We start from the raw sequence: 26,448 nt of genomic DNA, 5'->3' as shown, positions 1-26,448 counted from the left end.
TGATGACATGACGTGGCCACATGATAATATGATGTGGCTACTTGATGACATGATGTGGCTGCTGAAAAACCCTACTTCGGAAACCGGCTAAACCTCTCCTCTCGCCGTCTCTTTCTCTCTGAGCTCCGACAATGGCGAAGCTGCCAGTGATAACAGTAGGAGGTAGGGGCTCGTCTCTGTCGTCCTCATCCGTCTACGCCATAGCCGAAGGCCTCGCTAAGCCTCGCATCGACTCGTCGGTGCTCAATCGGTTCGCCTCCTCCTCGTCGCCTCTCAACGCCCACAACCTCTTCTCTTTCCTCCCCTCCCTCCCAACCGTTGTAGAATCCAGAGCCTCCCTCGTCGTCCTTCTCAGCAAGCTCCTCTCTCTTGCCGGTTCCCCCAACATTCGTAGTGATCTTCCTGTTCGAATCGCCAGAACCCTCAGTTCCCCAGGATTGGAGCTCGGATCGCTCGATTTGACAGAAGAGGAGGCTCTTGCGTTGGAGGAACCCAAGTTATCCTCTGCTGTGTGCGCGATATGTGCGCTTCTGGACCACCAGTCCGCCACTTTGTCTACTTTTTCCGATGCAGTGGCGGCGATTTCTTGCGAGGCTTTGAAGGCCGACATAACGGCATTTAATTCGATGGATTCAGGGGATGGGTATGCCTCGAAAGAGGTGATTGCGGTGGCCAGTGATTTGAAAGTCTTGCTCAATGGGTCTAAGTTAGTGGGTAAGCTTCAAATTGGAACGGTGTTGGGAATCCCCCAAATTCACGCGAAATTGAGAGAGCAAGTGAAATCTGTGCACTCCACGACTCGAACGGTGCTGAATTCTGGCGGGGAGGTAGGTAGTCCCTGGACAGTGGGGACCGCTTTGTTGTCAGTGGCTTTGGCGCTTTATCACTTGGGTGACCGTAGTTTGTCCCGTGTGAAGATGATTGTGGATGAGGTGGGGAGTGAGGATTTAAGGTCAAGTTTGGTCGCATTGTTTGAGAAGAAATGCCCAAGTAGCGAAAGCTTGAGAAGTGGGTACAACTTGGTTTCCCAATTGAGTTCTGAGGCGGAAGAGAATTATGATAAGTTTGCTTGCGAAGTGAATGTGTTGATGGGAATTGTGTGGAAGATTGTGACTTGGGAGGCATTAATGGCATTTGTGGCGCTTGAGGGAGCTGAGTTGAACAAGAGTGAAGGTAGTGAAGTGAATGGAGGAGGGGATGTGAAAGTGGACAAGAGGAGTGAGAAGAAGAAGAAGAAGGTGGTTTTGGGTAAAGGGACTGGTGTTGTAGTACAGTTGATTAAAGATAGGTTGCAGGGCAAGGGAGGAAATGCTGTTGATAGTTTGGGGTTGTTGGTAAATTGGGCGGACGAGTTTTTATTGTTTTTTGACCTCAAGAACCCGGAATTTGATTGTTTTTTGAGCAAAGTGAAGGAGATAGTGGAAAGCAATGAGAGTAGAAGACTCCCAAAGATTGCAAAGGTAAGATTCCAGTACTCATGACATTTAATCTAAAGTATAGTTGATCAGATATGATTCAAGATGATTAACGGATTGATTTTCATGTGTTACTTGATTGGTGGCTGTGGATAATGAAAAAAGATGAAATTGAAAGTTTGACAAAAGTTCTGCTAAGTTGATCGTTACTTGTACCCCCTAATTGTGAAGTTGTTTAAGTAATCATCTTTAAAAGCACTCTTAGAGCGAGTTTTTACATCAACATAAACTTTTAAAAGTTAGCAATCATTTTTAACCCTTTACAACTTTGAATTTTATATATGTGGCTAGTTATTGGTTTTGAAATTAGTATAGGATCTTGTTTTTTGAAACCTATCAAGAATTTTTTTTTTCCGTGTTTCTTTTATTTCCAGATGGTCCATATTAGTATCTCTCTTAAAAGAATTTGGCTTACCACACTTTAGTTTAGAATGGAAACACGTGCTTAGTTGGGAAGGAAGCAGAGTAGGCTGGACTGAAATTATTATAATACTTACTTAAGTTACAATTAATGCAGTTTGTTCACCTTTTACTAGTTTGTGGCTCGTAAGTTTACTTGATCCCTGAACTAGTGTTTGCAGAATGTATGTTGGATGGTTAATAAACTAAGAAATCTATGAAATAATGTTGTTAACAATTCAGTTCTGTAGCATTTCAATACATGTTGATGGAGAATCAAGTTTTCAATCAGTAACTCAGGGCTAAATATTTTTTACACCAGTCTACGCTCATCTATTTGATTTATACATTACCCATAACCTGTACATTTATCCTGCTCCTTAGCTCTCTTACTTGATACATCTGACTTTTTTGTAGAGAAATCTAGAATCAATTATCCTATCTAACTAGTCCATCATATTTTAATAATTGAAAACCCAAGAGGGATATATAACTAGTCCCTATCTATCTGTGTAATTGATGTACACATATATCTTATGCTGTTATGGGATATGTCAATATTTGATAACAGTGGATCATTAATGACATATCATATCTGTCCCGGAGTATTTTCTCTAATCCACATTATTTCATTGATTTGTAGTAGAAAATTAATTTCATTCTTTTCTTATCGTTTTGTTTTACCTTTTTATTTGGGAAACTGTGTTTGTGTTTGTCAGGATACCCATGTGTGGTTATTACTATCTACCTCTTACTTTGTGTTGTCCTTGAAAAGAAGTGAGTTTTCTTAGAAGATATTGCACCGTTGTAGTTCGATACAAACAGAAGTTTGAATCTGTAATCCGTCATCCGTGATCATTTGCAAAGAATTGAAAGCTTTTTACAATTGTGTGAATATGCATCTTCAAGAAACCATACTCAGGATGCTGTTGCAGTTGCCTTTGCAGATTATGTTCTTTTTTTTCAACTGATTTTATGAGATTTTGTTTTTGGGGTTGTGATGAGTGGACTTACTAGCATTCTGACCTTGTATATATTATTGCAAATCCTAGGGTACTCGTGACTTCTCAAAAGAACAAATGGCAGTAAGAGAGAAAGCATTCTCAATAATTGTAGGGGTCTTTCAGAGGCATGGTGCCACAGCCCTTGACACTCCAGTTTTTGAATTGAGAGAAACCCTGATGGGGAAATATGGGGAAGATTCGAAATTGATTTATGATCTTGCTGACCAGGTACTTTCTCCATTTAAACTGTTGTCAATTTAAGTGGAGTTTTGCTTTTATGTTTCATAGTTAATTTCTATGTTTTTTCTTGTCATGACTCGTACAAATGCAGTGTGAAGAGGGGGTGGGAATAAAAGCTTAACTCAGTTTGATTCTTAGTACTCGCTCTATTTTAGCCGAAGATCACTTTTTGTACTCGGAATTTCTTGGGTGATCCTTTAGTATTTCGAAAAATCGTGAAGTATTCTAACCAAGAACAGCATTCCAGATAGGCATTTGGACTGTCGAGTCCAAGGCTTTGACCTAGTTTTGTGCTGATATAATTAACCATTGTAAATATATTTTTCTTTAAGTTTCATGAAGTGTTTCTTAATTTGGCTATGAAATATTACGTCAAAAGGCCTTTTAGGTTTATGTGCATGAGCTAGGGAGCTACTCCTTAGATTTTCTTTTGTGGTTTTCCTAAGGAATTGGCTATAGGGATAACCTTGTATGACCTTGTGTTGGTTGCATCTTGCTCGTAATTTTATCCTTTTTAAACTTTCACGGGTATTGTTGTATTTTTGTGACGGGTATGGTTTCATGTATCAATCGGGGAATTGCCTATTATCATTTGACAAGGGCCTTGATATTCTTCTGTTTCTTCCTTATAACTACTTCTTTTAGGTTTCTAGCAGCTATGTTACAATGTTGTTATAGTTTGACAATAAAACTGAAATAATCACTTATGTCTAATGGGGTTTGTGTTTATCTTTTCCTCAGGGAGGAGAGCTTTTATCACTACGATATGATCTAACTGTTCCATTTGCTAGATATGTAGCTATGAATGGTATCACATCTTACAAAAGATACCAAATAGCAAAGGTCTACAGAAGAGACAATCCGTCCAAAGGACGATATCGTGAATTTTACCAGTGCGACTTTGATATTGCTGGCCAATTTGAAAAAATGGGGCCAGATTTCGAAGTTATTAAGATTTTGACAGAACTTCTTGATGAGCTGAACATTGGAGATTATGAGGTAACTTTTCATTTTTACCCTCTGTTTATGTCGTTGCGTACAAATTTTTGTTAAATTGGAAATGACTGGAAATTCTTTTGAGGGTGAAGCATATTGGTTCATGGTGAGGAATAAACTTCATAAATGCAATCAATACGGTAACAATAGAAAAAGTAAAAAGCAAAGTGTCCGTCTCACTGTAATGATTCATGTTAGTATGAATACAGAAACAAGACTCATTCTATTCTTTAATAAACCCTTCAATCTTGTTGTAGAGCAATTATGGAGAGATGGATTTTGACTTGGTCTTTGAGTCGTCAACTTGTAAAAGAAGCATATGTAACATGTACCTAAATGTAATGTAGACTCTCCATGAAGTGCTTCCTACACTGCAATTATTCAGACTTCCAATTGGTTGTTTTGGAATTCATTTTGCTCAGTAGAAAAGTAAAATTATTCCAGGATCACATCCGCTCATTCCGCTGTATGGTTTCATAGTAAAGTGTTTTTTTTTTTCTTCTAACAGATGTAAATATGATATAGATTAATTGATAAAACATTATATAATGTCTTAGAGTCTATCAATTTTGACTGCATGTTTGCTTGCATTTTACATCCTAATTGTAGATCACTTCCATATGTGTATATCCTTGAGCTGTATGATTTTTACGTAAAATCATGTCTGAGACGTAATGGAGTTATAGTTATTTGCTTTTATGATTTTTAAAAATCAAGGATATCCTAACTTGGTCCATTGCAGTAAAATTTGTGTTTATACTGATCTTACATGCTGCGCTTAAATTAGTTGGCAGGAGCTCAACTACAATATTTTCTTCTTCTTTTTCCTTTTTTTTTTTTTTTTTTGGTTAATAAAATTGTGGAATATGTATGTTGATTTCTTACATGTATGATTATTCTGTAACTGCATAACATTTTGAATTCTTCAACAAAATGGATGTTTATTTGTTTAGTAGCATCTGTGTCATAATATGAGCAATTATTTTGTTATGCCTTATTTTTCTGGCTTAAACTCTAAAATTGTGGAATATGGATGTTGATTCCTTACATGCATTATTATTCTATAAGTGCATAACATTTTGAATCTTTAAACAAAATGGACGTTATTTTGTTTAGTAGCATCTGCATCATAATGTGAGCAATTATTTTGGCATGCCTAATTTTTTCAGGCTCAACTTGAGTTTACATTTGTTTGTCACTGTTTATTATACAGATTAAATTGAATCACCGAAAGTTGCTGGATGGAATGTTGGAAATCTGTGGAGTGCCTCCTGAAAAATTCAGAACTATTTGTTCAAGTATTGACAAGTTAGACAAGCAGTCTTTTGAGCAGATAAAAAATGAAATGGTAAAGACTCAAAAATTGCAACTGATTTCCCATGTGTATGCTTGAGTTACATTGCTGTATCTTGGGCTTGTTTGTTTCTATGCTCTGCATGTGTTCGCTTGAGTTACATTTCATCCCAGTCTCTTTGCTTTTATTTGTAATTCAGTATGAAAAACTTAACAGAACATTAATTACTGCATAATATTGTCTTATGAAGTACTTAGCAAGCTGACCCTAGTAGTTGGTAGTAATCCCATATATAAAAGGAGGATGTTCCTCATTTATAACTTAACAGAACAATGATTATTACATAAGATTGATTTTACGAAATGCTAGCTGAAACCAAGTAGGAGGAAGACTTTGTTGTGAATGAAATATGATAATAGTTCTAATGTGTCTGCTTCTTGACAAGGAATGGCTGTCTAGTTGGGAAGTTTTCCTGGTTAGTATCTGTATTTGTATTATTGCCTGATGGATGGCTGAAGTCTCCACCATGAGGTTAAGCTTTTGGTCCTGTAACTACCAACCCAAAAGTTTGATTGATAATTAATTTTTCACTCTCAAAACACTGAATGGTATTGATTTTAAAAAGTAGGTTTTGAGTTCCAAATAACTGGATGGCAAAACATTTGTCTGCCCGAATTATGAATAAACCGTATTTCATGCTTTTCTCTGTAATTGTCGGGTATACATTTTCATTTCTATCCTTTATTGTTTGTCTTGGTTCATGTCATTTTTCATATTATTGACTTATTTTCTCTTACCCGAATATAATTTTATATTTGGCATCTTTGAATTTTTTTAGGTGGAAGAGAAGGGCTTAAGTGTTGAGACAGCAGACAAAATTGGTGCTTTTGTAAAAGAGCGTGGACATCCTCTGGAACTTTTAAGTAAGCTTAAACAGGAAGGCAGCAAGTTCTTAGAAAACAGTTCATCGGTAGATGCATTGAATGACCTGGGGATATTATTCAATGCTTTGGAAAAATCAAAGTGCATAGGAAAAGTGGCTTTTGACTTAAGTCTTGCAAGGGGTCTCGATTATTATACTGGAGTAATATTTGAAGCTGTTTTTAAGGGGGGTGCCCAGGTAAAATTATGTAAATGCTGTAGTGAAATTCTTTTGCATTCATTTGTGTGTTATTGCTGTTTGCATAACACGTCTCATTTGCCTTGTATAATCTTTCAGTGACATTTTTCCAAAATTTCAATTCAGATGAACTGTGCAAGTAATAATAAATGGCGTATTCCCTTTTCTTCCTCACCTTGACTTATGTGTTTCAACCTATATTATCTTGTTATCAGGTTGGTTCAATTGCTGCTGGTGGACGCTATGACAACCTTATAGGGATGTTTGGTACAAAGCCGGTTCCAGCTGTTGGTGTCAGCCTTGGAATTGAACGAGTATTTAATATAATGGAGCAGCTTAACAAAGACCAAAATCAGGTGACAATTCACATGTTTCTGTGCATTTGTCGATTAATAGTATACTTGTGTTCTGGGTGAATGTTATTGTTGGGTTATAATCTGATTGGTAGTGACAGCACTTCAAATCCTATTCCCCCAAGTGGGTAATTAATAGAACAAAATTTTATGAACTATAAATTCAGTAGGTTATACATTTCTTTGGTTAAGTTGCACTATGCCTTCCTAGCGCTGGTCCATATCTTAGTTTAGTCCCTAAACTTTATATAATGTCATTTTGGTTCCTGAATTTTGGTTGGTTGATCCAAATCCAAACTTCTATCGATGAATTTAACTGAATTAATCATGTGATGTGCACAGATGACTGCTTACTCGAGAATAATTTATCCATTTCCTATACTAACCCACAACTTCAACTCTCTTTCTTTTTTACCTTTTCTAGAAAGAAACCGAAGCTGAAATAAACCCAAAGGTTAAAAGGAAATAAAGTGGAAAATCAGTATTCTCACATTGGTGCTTCAAGGAAACTAAAACTCGTTATTTTGGTGCCAGATCTAGTTATTCTAGAGCCATCTTTCCATTTGTTCAGCATCCCTAGTGTTTTTCTTTGAATCCTGTTTTAGTTTAGAGCAAGGAATTGCCATTGGTAGATGGGTTGGGTGTTTAAAAAAAAAAAAAAAAAGAGCAAATAGGTATGTATCTGTCATATGTTACCAGGTATCTATGTTGTGTTTCTGTGACTTGCGATATTGATTGTGTCCTCCTACACTCTGGATTGGTTGCTTCCAATGTCACAATATATCTAGAACACTAAAGGACTTTTTTTGGGGAAGAAGTCTTGTGTGATTCTAAGGCTTCTTGTTATATATATTTGTCCGTCTAAGTATATGACTTTTTGGCTGGCTACATGCCAGATTTTAGGGGTATAATGTCAATTGATATTTTCGTTAATAACTTGGAGAGCCACATGGCATTATACCTTGCCTTGTAGTTTAGTTTTGCAGCCTTGTATGAGGCATTGATCTGTTTTGTATCTTATTGCTATTATTGTTATACAGAGAACACGAGCAACGAAGACTGAAGTCCTAGTGAGTATATTGGGGGATGATTTAGGACGAGCAGCAGAGCTATCAAGCGAGTTGTGGGGTGAAAAAGTGAAAGCAGAATTCTTGGTGAATAAAAGAGTGACGAAACACTTTGATCGAGCAAAGGAGTCTAGGATCCCTTGGATGATAATTGAGGGTGAACGGGAGCGGAATGATAAGACTCTGAGATTGAAAGACATGGAGGCTGCCGAGGAAATCACAATTTCTAGGGATAGAATTGTGGAAGAAGTTCAAAAACGGCTGGGTTCATCATAATTTATTGTTTGAAGGCGCCAAAGATGTCAAACCAGATTACCCTAAGTTTTTATCCATCTTTTTGTTGTGTTTTGGTACACCGTGTGTGGGTATGCTTTAGAAACTGTATTTTGTTAAAGACGCTATGTTGCTGATTGAACTTGATAATACAAAATCACCGTTTCCTCAAGAAATTGTGCATTCAAAATTTCAATTCGAAAACTTTGACAGCAAATTTGACGGAGTTTTACGCTTACCTCCCCGTTTGCCCCCAAACAAATTGAGTGATGCGTTGTTGAGCTTTTCTCACCTTTGACAATATTTTCTTCGTGTGTGAACCGTTGAGATTAATAAATGTGCGGGAGAGTATCCCTTGAATTTCACTTGTGTTAGATTTGCGTACAATGCAGATCCAAGGTCAGAAAGAAAGGAGACTTGTAATTATTAGCAACAAATTTCAGCGTAGAAAAGTAGGGAAAATAATGTTGGTGAAGAAAAACAAATTGCTTTGTCCCTCAATCACTTGAGATTTTGTTGTGGAGAGTGGTGCATCGTGGATGGTGGCCTATGTTGGCCGGAGAGAGAGACTTTTCCGATCCATCGAAGTTTGCTACTCGGGCCAAGGGTCTACTATACTCAATTACATGTCTCATTTGTGTCTCTTTTAAGTAAAGAGACACATGTCAAAAAACTAATAAAGAGACACAAATGAGACATGCAATTGGTACGTTTGTTAAGTGTAAGAGAAGGGCACTAGTGTTTTAGACAATTTGGTACGTTTGTATGATTCATTTAGGAATCTTGTATAAACTTAAGACAAGAGGGCAGCAATTGCTGAAGCATCTATTATGATTGCTTAATTTCTGCAGTAAATTTGCTGGTGGTGGACATTACCACAACCTTAGAGAAACAGTAGGTAGAAAGCAGGTTCAAGGTTTTGGCGTCTCTCTTGGAATTGTGACACTCTCTGTTGCTTTAGAACCCTACTGTCAATGAATAAACCAGCAAAATCAAAACCTGTGGTATTTGAACTGGAGAAAAAGTGGGTCAAATGAGTGAAGTTGGGTTTAATTTCCGATATCAACTTGTATGGCATGAATAAATTGTCATAATAGTGTTTTATTCTAATAATACAAAAGTACGTATGAAAAATCAACACACACATATATATACATACATACATACATATATATATATATATATATATATATTCATATAACTAACACAAAAGTCTTTATAATAATGTACTCTCGCCTTACAAATTCTTAATTCCCAATCAATTTTCCATCCAAATCCCAACCGCTCACACCATCTAACAAGTCGGCGCATCCATTGTTGATTATTATTCTCAATTGTCGCCGAAAAAAATAAAAGAACAAGAATCTATTTGGGATGTGATGCGAGACTCCAAGTGACAGACCACCACAGATACATTCGTCAAGAAAATAAGCACACGATCGTCCAATCCTAATTGGTCTGTCTCAGAGAGACCCCAACAGGCCGTCAAGGTACCAAAACCACTTAAATCCAACAGCCATGAATAGGTACCGTGGTTGGACCGAAGAAAAATCGGAGGTGTGGGGTTGTCTTGGAGCCGACTCCTTCCTTTCCTCCAACAATCCCCCAATTTCAATTCCTCCCCCAACTACTCCGTCAAGAAAAGGACATCTCAAAATTCTCCCCTACAATTTACAACACGGATACACCGCACGTAATGTTTTAGTATCAATGAAATGCTTTGTAAAAACTTATTTCTCTATTCCAATAACACGAGTAACACGAAACGGCACTACAACAGTACACCCGTGTCTGTATAAGTCATTTTATTCTAAAGAGGGCCAATGTTCCACCACTCGTCATCCCACTTTACCCATGACGTGGCAAGATCCCACAAGTCAAAGCTCCCAAAAAGTATTGAAATTTACGAACTTGACCTCTTGCTTTTATCTTTTGTGTTATCCCGATTCTTCAACACCACAGGTGGCCCAGCTTCAACAACGGGTGAATCTTAGTCCTCATCAATCATCATCGCTCTGCTCAAAATATCAAAATAAGGAGGAGGGTGTAATCTGTGGGAATTGGGAATAAAAGGGTACCTGTATTTGTGTGTGGTTTACGAATAAAAACACTCTGTCTTTGCTTTTCGTTGCCAATCCAACACCCCAACAAGGAAAAGAAACCTCATTTCCCTTTGGTCACGGTCAGGGTATGGCTTACTCTATTTAGATTTTGGGTTAGGGTTTGTTAATTTGATACTGTTCTATTGAGTTTCTATCATTTCCTCCGGTTCCGAATACCCGCCAATCAATTCCCGCCATGGACGGAGGACGAGGAGAAGTTGGTGAGTTGCAGGACTGGGAGGTGCTAAACAGCTCGGACCCTACCCTGGTTAACTCAGACGACTCGATTGATAGCCCTAGGAGCTTCGAGGGAATCGATGTGCACGCCGAAGGTATGATCAGGCCTGATTACTTCTCCCTGGATAATCATGGGAAGTTGGGGTATGGTAAGGCGGTGATTGATGTCAGCGAAGACGGTTCGGTTGAGTCCGACAACCCCAGTTGGATTGACCCGGGTTCCGTGACTCAATATGGTGGAAAAGAATCGGGTGGGTTTTGGTCCGATTCGGCAAGTGATCGGTCCGATGACCGAAAAAGTAATGATTTTGAGGGTAAAAAAGAATTGGGTTTTGTGGAAAGTGAGAAAGGCCATGTGGGTTGTGGAAGGGCTGGAGAAATGGAAGCTGTGGATGAGAAAGTTAGTGGGTTGGATGCTCAGGGCCGAGTGAGCTTTGAAGAAATTGGGGAAAACGGAAGTCTTGATAAGGATTTGGGTAAGTTCTGGTCTGATTCAGGCGGCGACAGTCTGGTTTCTTTGAAATATGAGAAGGTTGCGATGGAAAGCGAGATAGGTTTTAGTGGCTTGGAATGTGCAATTAACTTGGATAATGAGCCAGAAGAAGGACAATCGGTTGAGAGTCAAAGTAGTGCAGTTGAAGAGGAGAAATCAGAGGCGAAATCCGGTGAAGAGGTAGTGAAGAGGACAATCCTGTGGTGGAAGGTCCCATTTGAGGTCTTGAAGTATTGTGTTTTCAGGGTAAGCCCTGTTTGGTCCTTGTCTGTGGCTGCAGCGGTAATGGGTTTAGTGATCTTGGGGCGGAGATTGCACAAGATGAAGCGAAAGAGCCAAAGCTTGCAGCTCAAGGTTACTCTGGATGATAAGGTCAGTTATTGCAATTTATTATTGGTTAATTTAGTGATCATGGTTTTTCAATTCATGTTATTGCAATTTGTTAAGTATGCCTGCATTGAGATTACACTGTGGTCTGTACTTTATGGCTGTCAATCAAAAGTTTTAAACCATCTTTCTGCATCTGTTTTTATGCACCAGTGTTTGTTATTTATTTGGAAAGTTGAAAGTTGAAATACGAAGCTTTTTTGAAACCAGTTATATCAAACTCTTTGTATTCCTGGGTCCTGTTGTAGCAAAACAATGACTCGTTAAAAGGAACCTACCCAAGTGCGATAGGAATCATTCTGATTGTTTTTTGTCATTTAGAGACTTGTGTAAGCAAAATTTTAATGCTACCATTTCATATCTTTCTTTTCTACTTTCCATTCTTGACTACTTCTCTTAAAGATAAATAATCATTTGGGAGTACTTTTTGCACTCTGTTTTGTTTTTTCTCGACATTTTCTGGTGCAAAGGAATGTAAAAATCCCGTTTTATTCACCTTCCTCCATTATTTGATAGATTATAACTTACTGGTATCACCCTTTTTCTCGTTTCTTTGGATGAGAGACGGTGGATATTTGATCACTATAAAAGTTAAATATCAAAGTTTAAATTGAGGTGAAGAAATAGTCAAACTTATACAAACAAACAACATTTTGATGGCAAACATTTTTGGAAGCTGAGAACTATACACAAAGGTGATTCCCCGATCTCTCTGTCATTGAAAAACTAATTCTCTTATCCTTTCCTCATAACAAAACATAGATCCGAAGAAGAGAAACTAATACCCTGCAAGTTGACTATCCTAGGACCTATGCTGATGCTACTATACTGGTTTTAGTTCCACCTATTTGCTTCAGCCTCTATCTACTACTTTTTCCCTCAATGCAACTTAATGCTCATGTATCTGCATTTTTTTTTGTTTGCCGCTCCTTGGAAGCGGAAAGAAACTTTAGGCTCAGAGATCAGTCAATCTAGTACTTTTTAAAAATTTATGGACCGAGAGAACTGATAGCTTTTAAAAAACTTGTGAAAGCTTGCAATATATGCCAGTTAGAAAGTTATGCATGGAAACACAACTAGAAACAAAATGGATCCGTAATGAAGTCTCTCAGTTTATTTTATACTTTCAATTTAGCATAAAGGTGAAAGGTTACCTTTTAATGGTTATTTCAACATATTCAAGAGATCATGAATCCGAAGATAGTTGCTATAGAATAAATCATCGTGGACACTTGAGGTATTCTAAACCCTTTTTTTTTTTCTCGCAACAAGGGGCACATTTGTGAATCTTTGATCTTGATTACTTATTCTTCAAATTATTTTGTCTTGGGCAATGAGCTCTAGCTCAAGCGGGTGTTGTTGTAAGAAAAATGATTCTTTTGTGGTGGCATTTATGCACGTGGTCTTACAAATGTGAGCTTTGCTTTTATGTTTTGAGATATATGTTGAGGTGGCCAACCTGGGATATCTAACTGAGCGATATTTACAGAAGGTGTCTCAGTTCATGAGCCGTGCTGTGCGTCTCAATGAAGCATTTTCAGTGGTGAAGCGAGTTCCTATAATGCGACCTTCGCTGCCAGCAGCTGGAATAAATCCATGGCCTGTAATGGGTTTGAGATAGAAAAATTCTTCCTGTGAAGTGTATAGAAAAAGAAAGTACTTTGTCCATGACCGTGCTAAAAGTACTACGTTGTTTTGCCTTGGTTTGTATCAAAACGATTGTGGCTGTTATGTATTTACTATAAAGTTAAGAATTATCTGTAAAATGCAGACAAAGATTTCCAGTCGGTATCGATCGTTACTCTTCGTTTCCCTGTTGTGTAGCATGCTTTATCGTTTTATCTGAATTCTCGGCGTGCTTTTCATGCCCGGAACTTGGAAAATGCAGAATGTAAATGTGTTAATATGCACTGTTCTAAAAATTCCCGCCTAGCACCGCATAGCCTTTAGGCGGTTGACCACCGTTCCGATTAATGTTTAGGCATTTGAAAATTAAGAAAGGGCACCTAGATCTGTTAAGGTGCCCGCCTAGACCACCTAGGTACCTTCCTAGACTGCCTAGGCACCCATCTAGCTCGTCCAGACCCGCCTAAACACCTGTCTAGGTTGTAACTCACTTAGATTAAAAATATATAACTTTCCTTTTGCATTTTATTGTTTTCAATAAATTGTAAGAGATTTATTGAACACTTAAATAACACACACATTATATATATTTTAAGTATAAACAGACATTTATTTACACAAAATACAATAGATTTATTTAAATCCGCCTAGCCACCTATGCGCTAGGTCCCAGCCCGCCGTCCGACTAGCATCTAGCGTCTTTTAGAACCTCGTTAATATGATATAACAGCCCAGCCTACCCAGAATTCCTACGAATTACACCAATCCTTCTCTCAAGTTTTTTGTTTTGGGTCAACTTGTTAGCAAGTTAATACGGTATTAATCACTCGTTTGAGCCATCTGTGCGAATGAATCTTATGTTTACCGAAACCGTTTAATCATTTATTATTGTTGTGACATTTATTGCTATGGACAAACCAAAAACTGAAAGCATCCGAAAAGATTTTGTGCACCATGGAAGGAGGAAAGAGCTACAATTACAATCTTAAATTGCTTTTTACATTATGGAACATGCAAAGGGATTTTCATCACTAAATGTTTGACAAGGGTAAATGTGTTGAGCTGAATATTGAGGTGGATATTGGAATACACATTCTCCTCCTCCTCCTCGGCTTCTGTAATTGTTGCTACCGCTGTCTTTGCCTTGCTCTTTCTTCTCATCTTGTTCTTGCTTCACTATCTCCGCATGCTTCCCTAATTCCTTCTTTAAGTACTTTACCAGCTTTGCTGCTTCAACTATTCCCCTCACTCTCACCGTCGACCTTTCCATGTTCGCTTCCACACTTAGAACACCTAAAATATGCCCCAAAAAAACCGAGCAGGTTAATTGATCCCTAAACTCGTTTCTCCATGTTTTTCATTCTCGTCCATTACTAAGGTCTTGTTTTCTATATACAACAAGAGAAATGAAAATTCTTGTCCCGAATTAAGAACATGTTGTAGAGAAGAATTATCTATTTAGATTAAACGGCTAAATGAACGATTTCAAATTTTGATGATACATAACACGAATTAGCAATTGCACATCCTCCGCAATAGAGATTTACCTTTCATTTTCTCCAAGTATTTCTTGATATCAATTGCACATCCTTCACAATGCATCAACGTTTTGAGCACCACAACTTTAACCTCAGGCGGAGCCTACATTTCCGAAACCAAAACAAGTAAGATAACGGTTGACAAGAGCAAATGAATATGTCGATGTAAAAAACTGAATGCTCCTCTCTGTAGTTTAGATTAGATTAATTAGAATATCGCTCGAATAAAAAAGATACCGCCTCTTTCTTTTTGGGCTCTTTTTGCTCTTGGTTTTGTGGTTTTGGTATTGGAGATATGAGTTGAGCATTTCTACTAAACTTGTTTTGTAGTCTCTCCAAAACCTTTAGAGGGTCGGCGTTCTTCCCCTTTACTGTCACTTTATGATTTGGGTAATCAACCACAACTTCCTCAACGCCTAACCAGCCAAGAGAAAATTTGCAAATATTATTTCTGCAAGTTCATCATATGTAGTATGGGGAAGATGCACAGTAAAAAACTGAGATATTTGTGCAAGAATTTTTACCTTCAAAACTTTTCAAACATTTGGAAACCTCACTTTGGCATCCTTCACAATGCATTAATACTTTCAACACAATTACTTTGCTCTCTGCCATGTTGAAGTTAGGTTGTCAGAAATCTCCTTTTTGATAGCGATGCCGGAAAGGAGGAATGGAACTCGGGACTTCGTATGCAGGAGAGAAATGATCTAAACCAACTCACGTACAAGCCGCTTGTGGATTATCAGTAATTCTCTATGTTAGTAGGATAGTGGTGAAGTGATATATAAATAAATGATTATTTGACTAGTGGTTTACCAAGTTACCAAACATAGATTATTTATATTTGGAATATCGTTCAATTGGATTAACGAAAATATTATCTACTATTTCTATCCTGGAACCTTTATTTGGCTTCCAAATATTTTCCTGCCTTACAATTCATTTCTATTTCGGTTTTTTATGTTATAAGAATAGGACATTGAATGCCCAATATGAATATATTCTTTTCAAAGAAAAAATGATAATATTTTTTTATGCGGTTAATAATCTTCTGCTTAATTTCTTTAGGAGCAATACCGTTATGATATATTAATGGTATACAACCTGGAGAAAATTATAACATTTATCCGATGTCCCACGTGACAGTGCAGAGTGGTAGAACATTTCAGCTGACGTTTAAAACGTAAAGTCTGGTCATCAAATTATTAGGCACAACTGCTGCAGCCTTAGCAAATGCATCTGCATATGTGAAAAGAGAGCAGATAATTTATTTGGTTCTACTGTTTTGTACACATACATCAAAACATCATACATCCAAGAACTTAAGATAATCTGCATATGCGCTCCTTTATTGGCTACCAAATGTCGACAATAACGATTGTCTGTACCCACGGGTTTCACCTATCAAAAATGATATCCAACATTTTCGGCTTCGTGGATTTACTTGCATGCATATGAGCTCAACGAAAGCTATGAACAATCTTCGATTACTATTCAAGGTTTTGAATACATGGATATCCTTACAGTTCTTGGTTATATGAGATGGCCTTTAGCCACCACTTATTGGAGGTATTATGGCCAACTCATCCTTGTCCTTAACGACAGCAGAATCAGCCGTGTACGCCTCATTAAGAGCAAGCACCATGCACCCACGGATCTCTGACAAGTTTGGAAACATGGTGATGAGCTTATCTAAACAATCAAGTGCAGTACTACCAGACGACACCTCCAGTTGTGTATCACTCAAGCCAGTTAGGTCGCGAGCCCTGGCAAAGAACAGCACCTTTATATTAACAGATGAACCCTCGATCCCTTTACTTGTAGAGTCTGTGGTTGCCGTCTTCATCTCTTCTTGTTTGGAATCCATCGTAGAACACCCTGCCCCGTCAATTAGTTGTTGTGAAACATGTTGGCTGCAACAATAACATCTTCAGTTTTAAGACACCAAAACATAATAAATTGATGGAGCAATGATATGGAAATCAGCACAAAAAACTAACTTCTATCATGCTTATCAAAAAAAAAAAAAACCACCACCATTTTATAACTGCCAAGGATACGTGGTAAATAACTAATGCAATTAAACAATTCCAATATCAGTCATACAATCATATAGATTTGACCTCACAAAGTCTAGCATGACTACAATTCTCACAATCGTCTTCTCGTTGGTCAGACAACTACTCCACAACTGTTTCTTTGAGATCTGGAATAAGCAAATTTTACCCCCAGAATTTGAGAACATATAATTGAAATATTAGACTTACAATTCAAGATGACTAAATCCTCGCCATTGCCATAATGGCAATAACAGCTCTTTCTAATACTAGTTCTAGTGACATTAGCAAATCGTTCTCTAAGAGTAATCCACATTTCCCGAGAATTATGACAACCAATGATGCATGAAAGTGCAGAAGGAGACAAAGTAGCAGTGATCAGAAATCACAGCAGCATTGTCAATAATACTATCATCACATACAACTTGAGAAAATTTATCAGGACGGGGAATAGATCCATCAATAAACCCCATTATTCCATTTCCCTCCAACAAAAGGTCCATTTGGAAATTCCAAGTGACATAATTCGAGTCATCCCATTTCACAGTAACAGTATTACCCACAATTGCAATTAAAGATGAAACTGGAGACTGAGTAAGGGCTAACTGATTAGCAGTAACCATTGTGCACAACCACAGAGAAAGCAGATAGCTTCAGTTGTAAGAAAGCTATAGAAACAGAGAATCAAAACCACTGAATCAACAACGACAAGCCACACAGATGTGATAGAATCCATGATAGAAATCAACAATCTCAGCAATGATGCAGCAGTATATAGAAAACCCACAAAAACTAGGCTTTGAAGTGATTACCAGGCCAGAAAATAACCAACAGAGCAGCAACCAAAACAACAAACCAGAGCTACAATGCAAATTGAAAAATGAAGCAACTGGAAATTCAAAAAGATCCAGCAAGCTGCGACGAAAAACCCCCAAATTCTTGGGTTCGAAAGCAGAGCGTCACAGGAAAAATCAACGGTGAGCAGAGAGATGGCAATAACGACCAACTGTAAGAGAATGACAATGACGACAAAAAAGAAATAGTAAGCGGGAGCACAAGGATCAATTCTTCAAACAATCGCGTCTGCCATAACCTGCGAAGGTACCGGAAGAAGAAGAAGAAGAAGTAGCGTCTACCAATTTTATTTATATCGCATGTAGCTTTTGTGCCTTGGTGTGAATAGCTACATTTCTAATCATTAAAGCCACAAGAAACTTCTAACTCATCCAGGTGCAAAACATATTCAGATAGAAACAAATCCCTTAAAAATTACACTTTTAACAAATGCCACAAACTTTTCCATGTTTTATGCAGCTTGTCCTGCTGAAGAACAAAACTATTCATAAATATAAAAGCATATGGTTTTGTGATGAAATGTTTAAAGCCAAGAATTTTAAAATATTACTGATACTTGTTAAAACTATAGAAAACAACAAGAAAGTTACCTAAACACACCAAAGCAAAAAACAACTTTCAAATTTGTATAGAAAGTCAACATAGATTGCTCCACAGACGTATTGGATCAACTGACTCGAAGTGAAAACCAAAACACCCCGTCCTCCATTCTCTCAAAGCGAAGCCCTCTTGTCCTCTAGCGGTATTTTCGACGGAGTCAAATAAACCAAACTGTCAGATGCAGCATGGATCAATGGCGGAGATAGAGCCTCCATCACCAGCTGAGCTGCATACAGATTGTCTATGGAGGAAGCGGGAGGCAGGAGAGATAGAGGATGAGTTGGGGAGGGCTAGTGCGCAGTGATTTGTGATGTAACTAGTTTAATAAGTTAATTTCAAAATCTGATCTTTTGGTTTTGAAAGTTTTAGTTAGATTTGGGATAACCTATGCCTAAAGTGATGACATTTCTAGGATATCCACGTCCTCCACAAGAACCCAACCATTGAGTTTTCATGTAACTGCTAGTAATAACCCCACTCCGCCTGTTAGAAACCCAACAGCTAAAAACCAATTGGCATTGAAAGTTGAGAAAAAAATTGTTGCGCTATAGAGTAGCAGTTGCCCAAATACAAGGATTTGGATTTGGCTCACCAAATTCAAATCCATCAAATCAACTACCTCAATTCACACAGGCCTTCCGTGTTTTCCTAGCATTTTAAAACCAATAGTTCTCACATGTGAGCACAATGATGCCAGTTAGCAGGCATCATCCCGCAAACCAAGCAAAACCAATATCAAACATAAAAAAAAGAAAGCTATTGTATGTAGACATTTTGCAGTAACCTTATTCAACTTCGAGAGAGAGAGAGTAATAGAAGAGGAGCATTACGTTGTCAATTTTCACCTAGAAAACAAATTCATTAAAAAATAACAAACAAACAATTAGAAACCTCACTTTAACTAAATCTTGCACGCAACAAAATTGAGATACAAACTCAAACTCAAATTGGTTTTCTCTCAAGTCGGGTTTTGAATCATACCACCTCCGAACACTATAAGATTCCAAGACACAACGATGATCGAAAGCGCACATGTTGAAGATTAAACATATACAGGTGACTCTAGATATCATTTGATTATCCCATTCCCAACCCTGAACCAAAAACTACGCAACACTTAAATTTTGAATTAAAAAAAAATGAAAACTGAATCACTATAAATTCTGATGTGAACTATAAGCTATTACAAATATTCAGGGGCACGAATATTAAGTCAAATCCTTCTTAATCAATTACGATTCATACAAGTTACAAGTATGAAGTCAACTACCAAATTACCAAGGTGAGAAAGGGGAAAGCTTTGGTTTTGGAAGATGAAATAAACACAAAAGGAAGTTGAAGACTGAAAACCCCCACCAAGAAGCCAACTTGAAAATGAATTGAAGGGAGGTGGCACAGCAGCAAACAAGCATTGTGTTTTTTAAGGAAAAAAAGGGTTCTGGGGATGCACAGAAGATAAAGAAAGTAAAAGTTAAACCCATCTAATAGTTGCTGGAAATTGATGGGAACAAATACAAGCTTTACCTTCACCAATCGTTCCGAACCCCAGAGATTGCAGAGAATAACAAGTGCGAGCGCTGACCAAATAAAAACGAACAAACAAACAGGAATACCACTTCGACACTTCTGTGTTGGGGTTGGTCTTTGGGGGCTTTTACTACTTTGCTTTCTTGTTTTGGGTTTGTATTTGTTTTAGGTTTATTTTCTGTTATGCTCTGTCAATTTTCAATACCTTTTTGTGGAATTCACTTCTTAATATCTTATAATAATTCGAATCGTCTATTTTTTTTTTAAAATAATGTCTATCAAATAGCCAAATTGAAACTATATGATTGTTAGTTTAGGAGTTTAGGATTTTTTTTTTATTTTTAGAACCATATTCTTCACTACAAATGAATGTCATAATTGTTTTATATTTATATTTTTTTTTTACAAGGATGATTTTGTGAATAATGTTCTAAACGATAGATAATTCGGATTGTTAAAGTATAATACGCAATGGGCTCACAAAAATGTGTGTCAAAATATTTGAAAAAAAGAAGTGGAAATTTTTGAAAAAAAAATGATGCTCCGGATCCGTTTCCCAAATGTGTGTATACACAGTCCCCTTGGTTGAGGGATCCTTTGTAAGGCACACTCCATATTGTATTTCAACAATCCAATCGTCAATCTTTTAGATCTTATATAAAAGATCATCTTTACGAAAAACATCTAAATCCCAAACCATTTAACTGTTGGATTAAATGATAGTCATAATATTGTTTCTTTGGAAAAATGTATTTATCTGTTTACTTCACTGTAATTGGATATCTTAATAGTTTTGAATTTGTTTAATTTTTTACCATTTGATGATTTACGAATAATATACTAAAATATAGACGGATCTTTACGAAAAATGTTAAGGAATGAGCATCCTAAGGTCTCTCAAATAAGCTTATTTGAGGGATTAAGGGGACTGTATAGGTATATGTGTTGGTAATATTTGTGATTACTCCCAGTAAGCATTAGAGTTTTAATGATAAAAATAAAATAAATAGCAACAAGATTTACTTTTTAGTATAAAAATATGATTTTTTGTTAAATTAAAAAGTATCGAAACTTTTTATTAAAGTTCCTATAATAAAACCTTGCTTGATAGTTAGTACTTTGCCCTTTGCGTCACTTTCAACACTACTACGAGAACACTCTACAAATCGCGCATGGAATGCGCCGACCTCTATTAACTCCCCCATTCCTTTCGTCCTTCTCATCTCTCTCGACATTGCAGTCGCGTTTCCCAGAAAACATTGAGGATTCAATTGATTCATAACCATCTGCTTCCTCCACAGATCTTCGCAGCACAGCATCAGCCTCCGTCTCACTCTGACTCAGGTATTTCACTGATTTGGGGTTTTATGCAATTACAAATTTAAGTCCATTCATGTGTTGATCTCGGTTTATTTCTGTTACTCTCGATCTGACTGGAACATAAAAACCCTAATTTTAGATTGTTCTCTGAGTCCAGATTGATTTCATTCACTACATTGCTAAACAAATTTCCCCAATATCACATTTTCCCTTATTATTTTCATACATTTTATAGTTCTAATCAGTCCTTTTCGACCTTTATCATTCCCTGTACAATTGTGAATAAGTAAGTTCCATGTCTGCAAAACTCTAATTACTCTGATTCAATTATCTTTCTGGAACCTAATCCCTCAACTTATTAAATTCGTTAGAGAGGTGATTTTGGATTGAATCCCAAAGTTCCCTTCCCATTTCTAGGGTTGGTGTTTTGTGCACATTTTGGGTGGTGGGTGTTGTGAATCATCACATGTTATTGAAGGTATTTGATCTGGGTAAATTCTTAACTTACGAACTGTTTTCTGAGTTTCCAAAACAGTTATGCGGTTTTGAGGAAGCCCTTTGATTTATGAACCTTGAAGGAGCTGTATACGTGCCATGTTTGGTAGTGCAAAAGTGGTCTTGATTCTTCTGCAGCTTGCTACAGTTGTGGTTTTGGGATAGTATAGGTTGAGTTCAAAACATCCTTGAGAAATAAGGGTTGGCACAGATGGGTAGGCCATTGGTTTTTGAGATATTGGACAAACCAGCCACAAGTTGTTTCATAGGAATATGCAGTGCAATTTGGTTCTACATACAGAAGAAAAACATTGGCTATTCACATGTAGGCTTGAGTTATGAAACTGCGGTTGCAGGGCACCATTGGAGGATTATAACTTCAGCTTTCTCTCATATAAGCATTATTCATCTTGTTTTCAATATGAGTGCCCTTTGGAGTCTTGGGGTAGTAGAAAAGCTGGGTCCCATAGGGCTCGGGGTGGAATATTATCTGCAGTACACGCTTGTCTTGGTTGTTCTATCTGGAGTGCTAGTCTTGGGAATTTACCATTTGTTAATCCAAAAATTCAAGATTGAATATTTTCGGCGAGTGACAGCTGTTGGGTATTCATGTGTTGTTTTTGGGTGGATGACAATTCTTTCGGTGAAGCAACCCACGTCAAAGTTACATCTTTTTGGATTTCTCTCACTTCCCATTAGTTTTGCACCATTTGAGTCACTTATTTTTACCTCAATCATCGTTCCTCAAGCAAGTTTTATTGGCCATTTATCTGGAATCATTGTTGGGTATGCTATTGCGTGGGGTTTAATTCACGGGATGAACAATTACTGGGCGGTTTCCATGTTGGGATGGATTGTGCTTGTTACTGTGTTCAGTTTGAAGCGATCCAGTGCATATGATTTCAGTTTTCTTGAGATTGAACCTGTTGCTGATTCTTCATTGCCAGCCGTACGATTTATTGCATCAGGACATGGCAGAACATTGCAAATGAACGCATTACCAGCTTCGGGCGTTGAGCTTGTGTAATATATTTGTAAATGCAAGCTTGACTTAAAGTCCAGTTACTTCAGAATTAAATCCACCAAGCTCTAGTCGTACTTGAAACTGCTAATTCTCAGAACTTGCCGAATATTTCACCTCTGCATGCTGTGGCGAAACAAATTCTCCGGTGCTACGGGTTTGACGCTAAAGAGTGACAGATTGTTGCTTACTCTGCATATGTGATGATAAATGTTCATAGTTGTGTGAAGCAATTTTTTTATTATCATTTATTGGATCTCTTGACAATGTTAAGTTGAGCAGACAATGTATAATTCTACTACTTTTTTTCTCATAGAAATTGATCGGAAACGAATTGTGTAATCGTATTGACAGGGAGTTGCAGCATTTTCATTGTATGATACAAGCATTAAGGAAAATAATTCAGAACAGACGGTAGGCGAGGTTCCATATCTTGTGGAAATGTTACATATTTCGATATCCTTTCTTCGGTTCGAGCTACTCCTTGTATGCTCAACCAGTGCTTTGTTGTAAAGCACCTGTGTAAGTGCTCGAGACCTTTCGAAATCCTCTCGAGCAGTGCACCAAACCTTTCAAGGATCCTCAAGCAATGTTTAAACACAAGAAATCCAACGGTTTCGGAATCCAAATTTTTCATGAATAAAATGTCAGAAACATTTTAAATGAGGAAACAAGTGTAGCAAACGTTAAAAAGTGCCATCATCGGGGGATAATTCTCAATAGTACATAAAATCCAATGAAGTGGAATCTTGATAGGTACCGGGTACCGCTATAGCTTTTTACACAGGGCGACGCTACTCTATACACACTCGTTTAAATATCAAATGAACAAAAGAATTGTACCTACATAAATTAAAATGTTGATAATGTGAATATCTTGCCAACTGGAATTAGGGCTCAGTGCCTACCCCAAGGCCTCCTACTCCATAGCGCCGGATAATCAGAGACAAGCAGAAGACACAAGTGAAGCAGTCCATATTGACAAGTTTGATCTGTGATGCTTCAACAAATTCGAATCACTTTGTTTTGTCGCCATCACATTTCACTTGACTATCTGCAAGTATAACCATGTCCACTCGTACATCAAAATAGATGCAATCAAAGTGCGAAATAATAATATAAGTGTACTTGATCAAAAAGATCCACAAAATGTTACTATGGCTGTGTTTTGTTAGACATGTAAACACCAAAATCTTTAGCCTGGTCCTGAACAACTGAATATAACAACATAAACAAAACATTACACCCACAAAAGGAAAAAGAAAGGTTTTGTCTATATTTTTGTGCAACTTTAAAAGGAGTTTCTATTCAAAGGCTTAAATCCGAGTTCAAACAGCATTCATGGATACATTGTCATTCTGTCAAGAGTATCATTTGACCACAAGCAAATAAATGATGTCATAGGATTTCTTCTTTTGCATAATGCCATCAGAAATTAGATCCTAATTACTAGCAACATTGGTTCAGACATCGACAACGAAATAGTTTATTGTTTGTTCACAATAAAGGAGCATATGGGACAAAAGGTGAAGACAGTGCACTGGACAGGCCTCAGTACGATTACACATTCCAACCTGCAGAACTTCCTAATGATAGAACCAAGAAACAGGGAAAACAACAGAGGGATAAACGATAGAAAAAGAAAAAAAGCAATTTAAGCTGCATGCAAGAAAAAAGATTATAACTTTCTCTGGATTCGTATGGAAGTTTCTTGAGGAACCATTCTGATTACATTTCCTCCACAACAGAAACTCCACATGTGCAAAAAAGGGGGGGCGGGGAAGCTCAAATGTGACCACTGGTCAGAAGAACTTACCATTTTTTAAGCTGTTTTCATTATCTCCAATCCCATTAACATGTGCTGAACCCGAGCTAGACCCATTTTCATGGTCACCTGGATGAAGCATGTGGGAAAATCCTTGTCCAATTGACTTCCATAAACGTGTAGGCAGATTAGACTGCAAACTGCCAGTACTCCTACCAAGATATGGTTCAGTTGGCCTTGCCACCGCAGGGTCTAGTTCAGAGAATCTTACAGCACCTAAAAGTTGTTCTGGAAGCTCTGATTCAGTTTGGCTCTCGATGAGAAATGCAAGGTCAACAGTCAGAGTTGTGATATAACCAAATGCCAGATGAACTATTGCACTTGCAACCATGGAAGACCCAATATCCACGTCTACTTCTAAGAAACTATCTGATGCACAGTAATAACAAGAAAGGGCACGCCCAATTATGCATATGGCCTGCTCCCCAACTGCTTTCCTCACGATCCAAGGGCCCTTGACAATGTTGGCAATCAATTTAAGCCTTGAATTCCTAAACCCATCATCACCCTTCAAGAACTGGTCCATCAAGGACCCCTCAGGAATAGGCTCTCTGGTTGTAAAATACGCCACAGCACTGTAATTATCCTTATTCGGAACTTGAAGATTGAAAGCCCAAACAAAAGGCTTATCACCTGTCGGGAACTCCTCCTCAATAGCCTTCTTGACACGACTGTTTGGATGTTTTAAGACCTCCCCAATCTTTGTCGAACTTCTAATCCAATCGAAACCAAGAGGCTTTAGAAGATATTCACCAGCAGGAACTTTAACTCTGGTTGACAAGTAGTCAGGACCTCTAACTAAGAACTTGTCCCCAGGTGGAGAAGCCCAACCATTTCGACAATTGTCTGGATCAAGAAGTGGAACAGCTCCTTCTGATCTCACTCTCTCTATCCATTCAAGCTCCTTCTTTTCACCAGCGCAGTCCATAAGAGATTTTCCTTCGGCAGCAAACCTACCACATAATAAGAGAAAACAAGATAAATACAAAAAGACGTATAACTGTTTTCCTGAATTACGTTCTATTTGTGTCATAGAGACACAATCAATAAATATGGCCATACTATCCTGACAATCGTACATTCTACAAATACTTTATACTTTATACTATATACCATAACCAAGGAAAATGCCCCTAAAAATCAGAATAAAGAGGTAGTTTGTACTTCTGTAACTATGCTGAAACAACAGCTTCTTTCTGATAGAAACAAAAATTAGAAATAATCACATAACTATTCTTCACACCCTTCCAATACAAAAGGACTTCAGAACACGGATAGCCGGATGCTATTGCCGCATATAACATGTTCACCGTTACCGTTCAACATATTTTTCTCCAAAGAAAATATATTCCGTGCACTCTCTTCCCTAGGATGCTAATGTTCCTTACCTTGTTCTGCTTTACAACAGAAAGAAAAATCCAGAACAATCGTCTAATATCTCAATAGATTTTTTTTTCTTCCCCAATTATTTAACATTTAAACAAATTAATTAAAAAATCCCACACAAATGAATCCAATTTCCAGCTGAACTTATAAGATTCACAGCTAAAGATAACCAAAACAATGAAAAATATAAATCAATCAGCCAAAATTGCGATCATATTGAACCAAATTGAAGCAAAAAGATAAGTAATTTACAACCTGGAATCAAATAACATAAAAGCGTGATCACAGGCTCAGAGATAAGGAAGAAAAACCCTAACCTTGAGCTTTGGGGAAGAAATTGCGGCAATCAAGCGTGGTAGCTTTGCAAACCCTAATTATACGGATTAGCAAATGGGAAACGGAAATTAGGGTTTTGCAGTCTGATTAATTTGGGGAGGGAGGGAGGCCTGGTTCCTTGTGTGTTACTTTTGTCTTTAACAACGAAGGAGAGGAGGTGAAATTGCTAACACCATCCGCAGACGAGCTTTGTTATGTTCAAACGAGCTTTGTTATGTTTGACAGCTTACTTTTTTTTCCTTTTTTTTTGTGTAAATTATGCTTTTCTATTTTCCATGGTTTGAAATTTTTTATTTTTGAAGAGATCATTTGTTTAAATTTTTTTTTTTTTTTATCAACATTTGATTAGAATTTAAGTATTTTTGGCAATAGTATTGGCTGTACCAAATTATCAATTTACATGTAGAAGTTGTATTAAAACG

General features: G+C 37.4%; 6 protein-coding genes across 13 annotated transcripts; 3 read left to right on the top strand and 3 right to left on the bottom strand.

Moving 5' to 3' along the window:
* Window positions 1-27: 27 nt before the first annotated feature.
* On the top strand, window positions 28-8,397 carry LOC137730253 (histidine--tRNA ligase, cytoplasmic). The gene is made up of 7 exons (XM_068469313.2): window positions 28-1,460; window positions 2,927-3,106; window positions 3,860-4,117; window positions 5,328-5,462; window positions 6,247-6,528; window positions 6,744-6,884; window positions 7,922-8,397. The coding sequence occupies exons 1-7, from the start codon at window positions 132-134 to the stop codon at window positions 8,222-8,224; spliced, it is 2,628 nt and encodes an 875-aa protein (XP_068325414.2). The 5' UTR covers window positions 28-131; the 3' UTR covers window positions 8,225-8,397.
* Window positions 8,398-9,953: 1,556 nt separating this feature from the next.
* LOC137727949 (uncharacterized) lies at window positions 9,954-13,250 on the top strand. The gene is made up of 2 exons (XM_068466813.2): window positions 9,954-11,425; window positions 12,930-13,250. The coding sequence occupies exons 1-2, from the start codon at window positions 10,520-10,522 to the stop codon at window positions 13,059-13,061; spliced, it is 1,038 nt and encodes a 345-aa protein (XP_068322914.2). The 5' UTR covers window positions 9,954-10,519; the 3' UTR covers window positions 13,062-13,250.
* Window positions 13,251-14,021: 771 nt separating this feature from the next.
* LOC137727753 (heavy metal-associated isoprenylated plant protein 8-like) lies at window positions 14,022-15,406 on the bottom strand. The gene is made up of 4 exons (XM_068466571.2): window positions 15,129-15,406; window positions 14,842-15,020; window positions 14,614-14,707; window positions 14,022-14,359 (listed from the first exon to the last, which is right to left on the bottom strand). The coding sequence occupies exons 1-4, from the start codon at window positions 15,217-15,219 to the stop codon at window positions 14,064-14,066; spliced, it is 660 nt and encodes a 219-aa protein (XP_068322672.2). The 5' UTR covers window positions 15,220-15,406; the 3' UTR covers window positions 14,022-14,063.
* A 667-nt stretch (window positions 15,407-16,073) lies between these two features.
* CNX7 (co-factor for nitrate, reductase and xanthine dehydrogenase 7) lies at window positions 16,074-19,811 on the bottom strand. Of its 8 annotated transcripts, none has more exons than XM_088678832.1 (3): window positions 19,641-19,811; window positions 18,947-18,961; window positions 16,074-16,517 (listed from the first exon to the last, which is right to left on the bottom strand). In XM_088678832.1, exon 3 carries the CDS (start codon window positions 16,469-16,471, stop codon window positions 16,154-16,156), a length of 318 nt encoding a protein of 105 aa, XP_088534958.1. In that variant the 5' UTR covers window positions 16,472-16,517; window positions 18,947-18,961; window positions 19,641-19,811; the 3' UTR covers window positions 16,074-16,153. The 8 variants fall into 8 exon arrangements, with proteins under 8 accessions (XP_088534958.1, XP_088534954.1, XP_088534955.1 ...); XM_088678828.1 differs by having other exon boundaries at window positions 18,901-18,961; window positions 19,641-19,810; XM_088678829.1 differs by lacking the exons at window positions 18,947-18,961; window positions 19,641-19,811 and adding exons at window positions 17,474-17,496; window positions 18,150-18,811.
* A 1,708-nt stretch (window positions 19,812-21,519) lies between these two features.
* RBL13 (RHOMBOID-like protein 13) lies at window positions 21,520-22,889 on the top strand. The gene has a single exon (XM_068468522.2). The coding sequence runs from the start codon at window positions 21,670-21,672 to the stop codon at window positions 22,483-22,485; it is 816 nt and encodes a 271-aa protein (XP_068324623.2). The 5' UTR covers window positions 21,520-21,669; the 3' UTR covers window positions 22,486-22,889.
* Window positions 22,890-23,094: 205 nt separating this feature from the next.
* LOC137729545 (protein ENHANCED DISEASE RESISTANCE 2-like) lies at window positions 23,095-26,275 on the bottom strand. Its single transcript, XM_068468521.2, has 3 exons — window positions 26,008-26,275; window positions 24,296-25,257; window positions 23,095-23,533 (listed from the first exon to the last, which is right to left on the bottom strand). The coding sequence occupies exons 2-3, from the start codon at window positions 25,230-25,232 to the stop codon at window positions 23,496-23,498; spliced, it is 975 nt and encodes a 324-aa protein (XP_068324622.1). The 5' UTR covers window positions 25,233-25,257; window positions 26,008-26,275; the 3' UTR covers window positions 23,095-23,495.
* Between the last annotated feature and the right edge of the window lie 173 nt (window positions 26,276-26,448).

This window comes from Pyrus communis, chromosome 10 (genome assembly GCF_041283825.1).
Source record: "Pyrus communis isolate YQ-2024b chromosome 10, ASM4128382v1, whole genome shotgun sequence".
Lineage (NCBI taxonomy): Eukaryota > Viridiplantae > Streptophyta > Magnoliopsida > Rosales > Rosaceae > Pyrus > Pyrus communis.
This window is presented reverse-complemented; position numbering and strand designations above follow the sequence as displayed.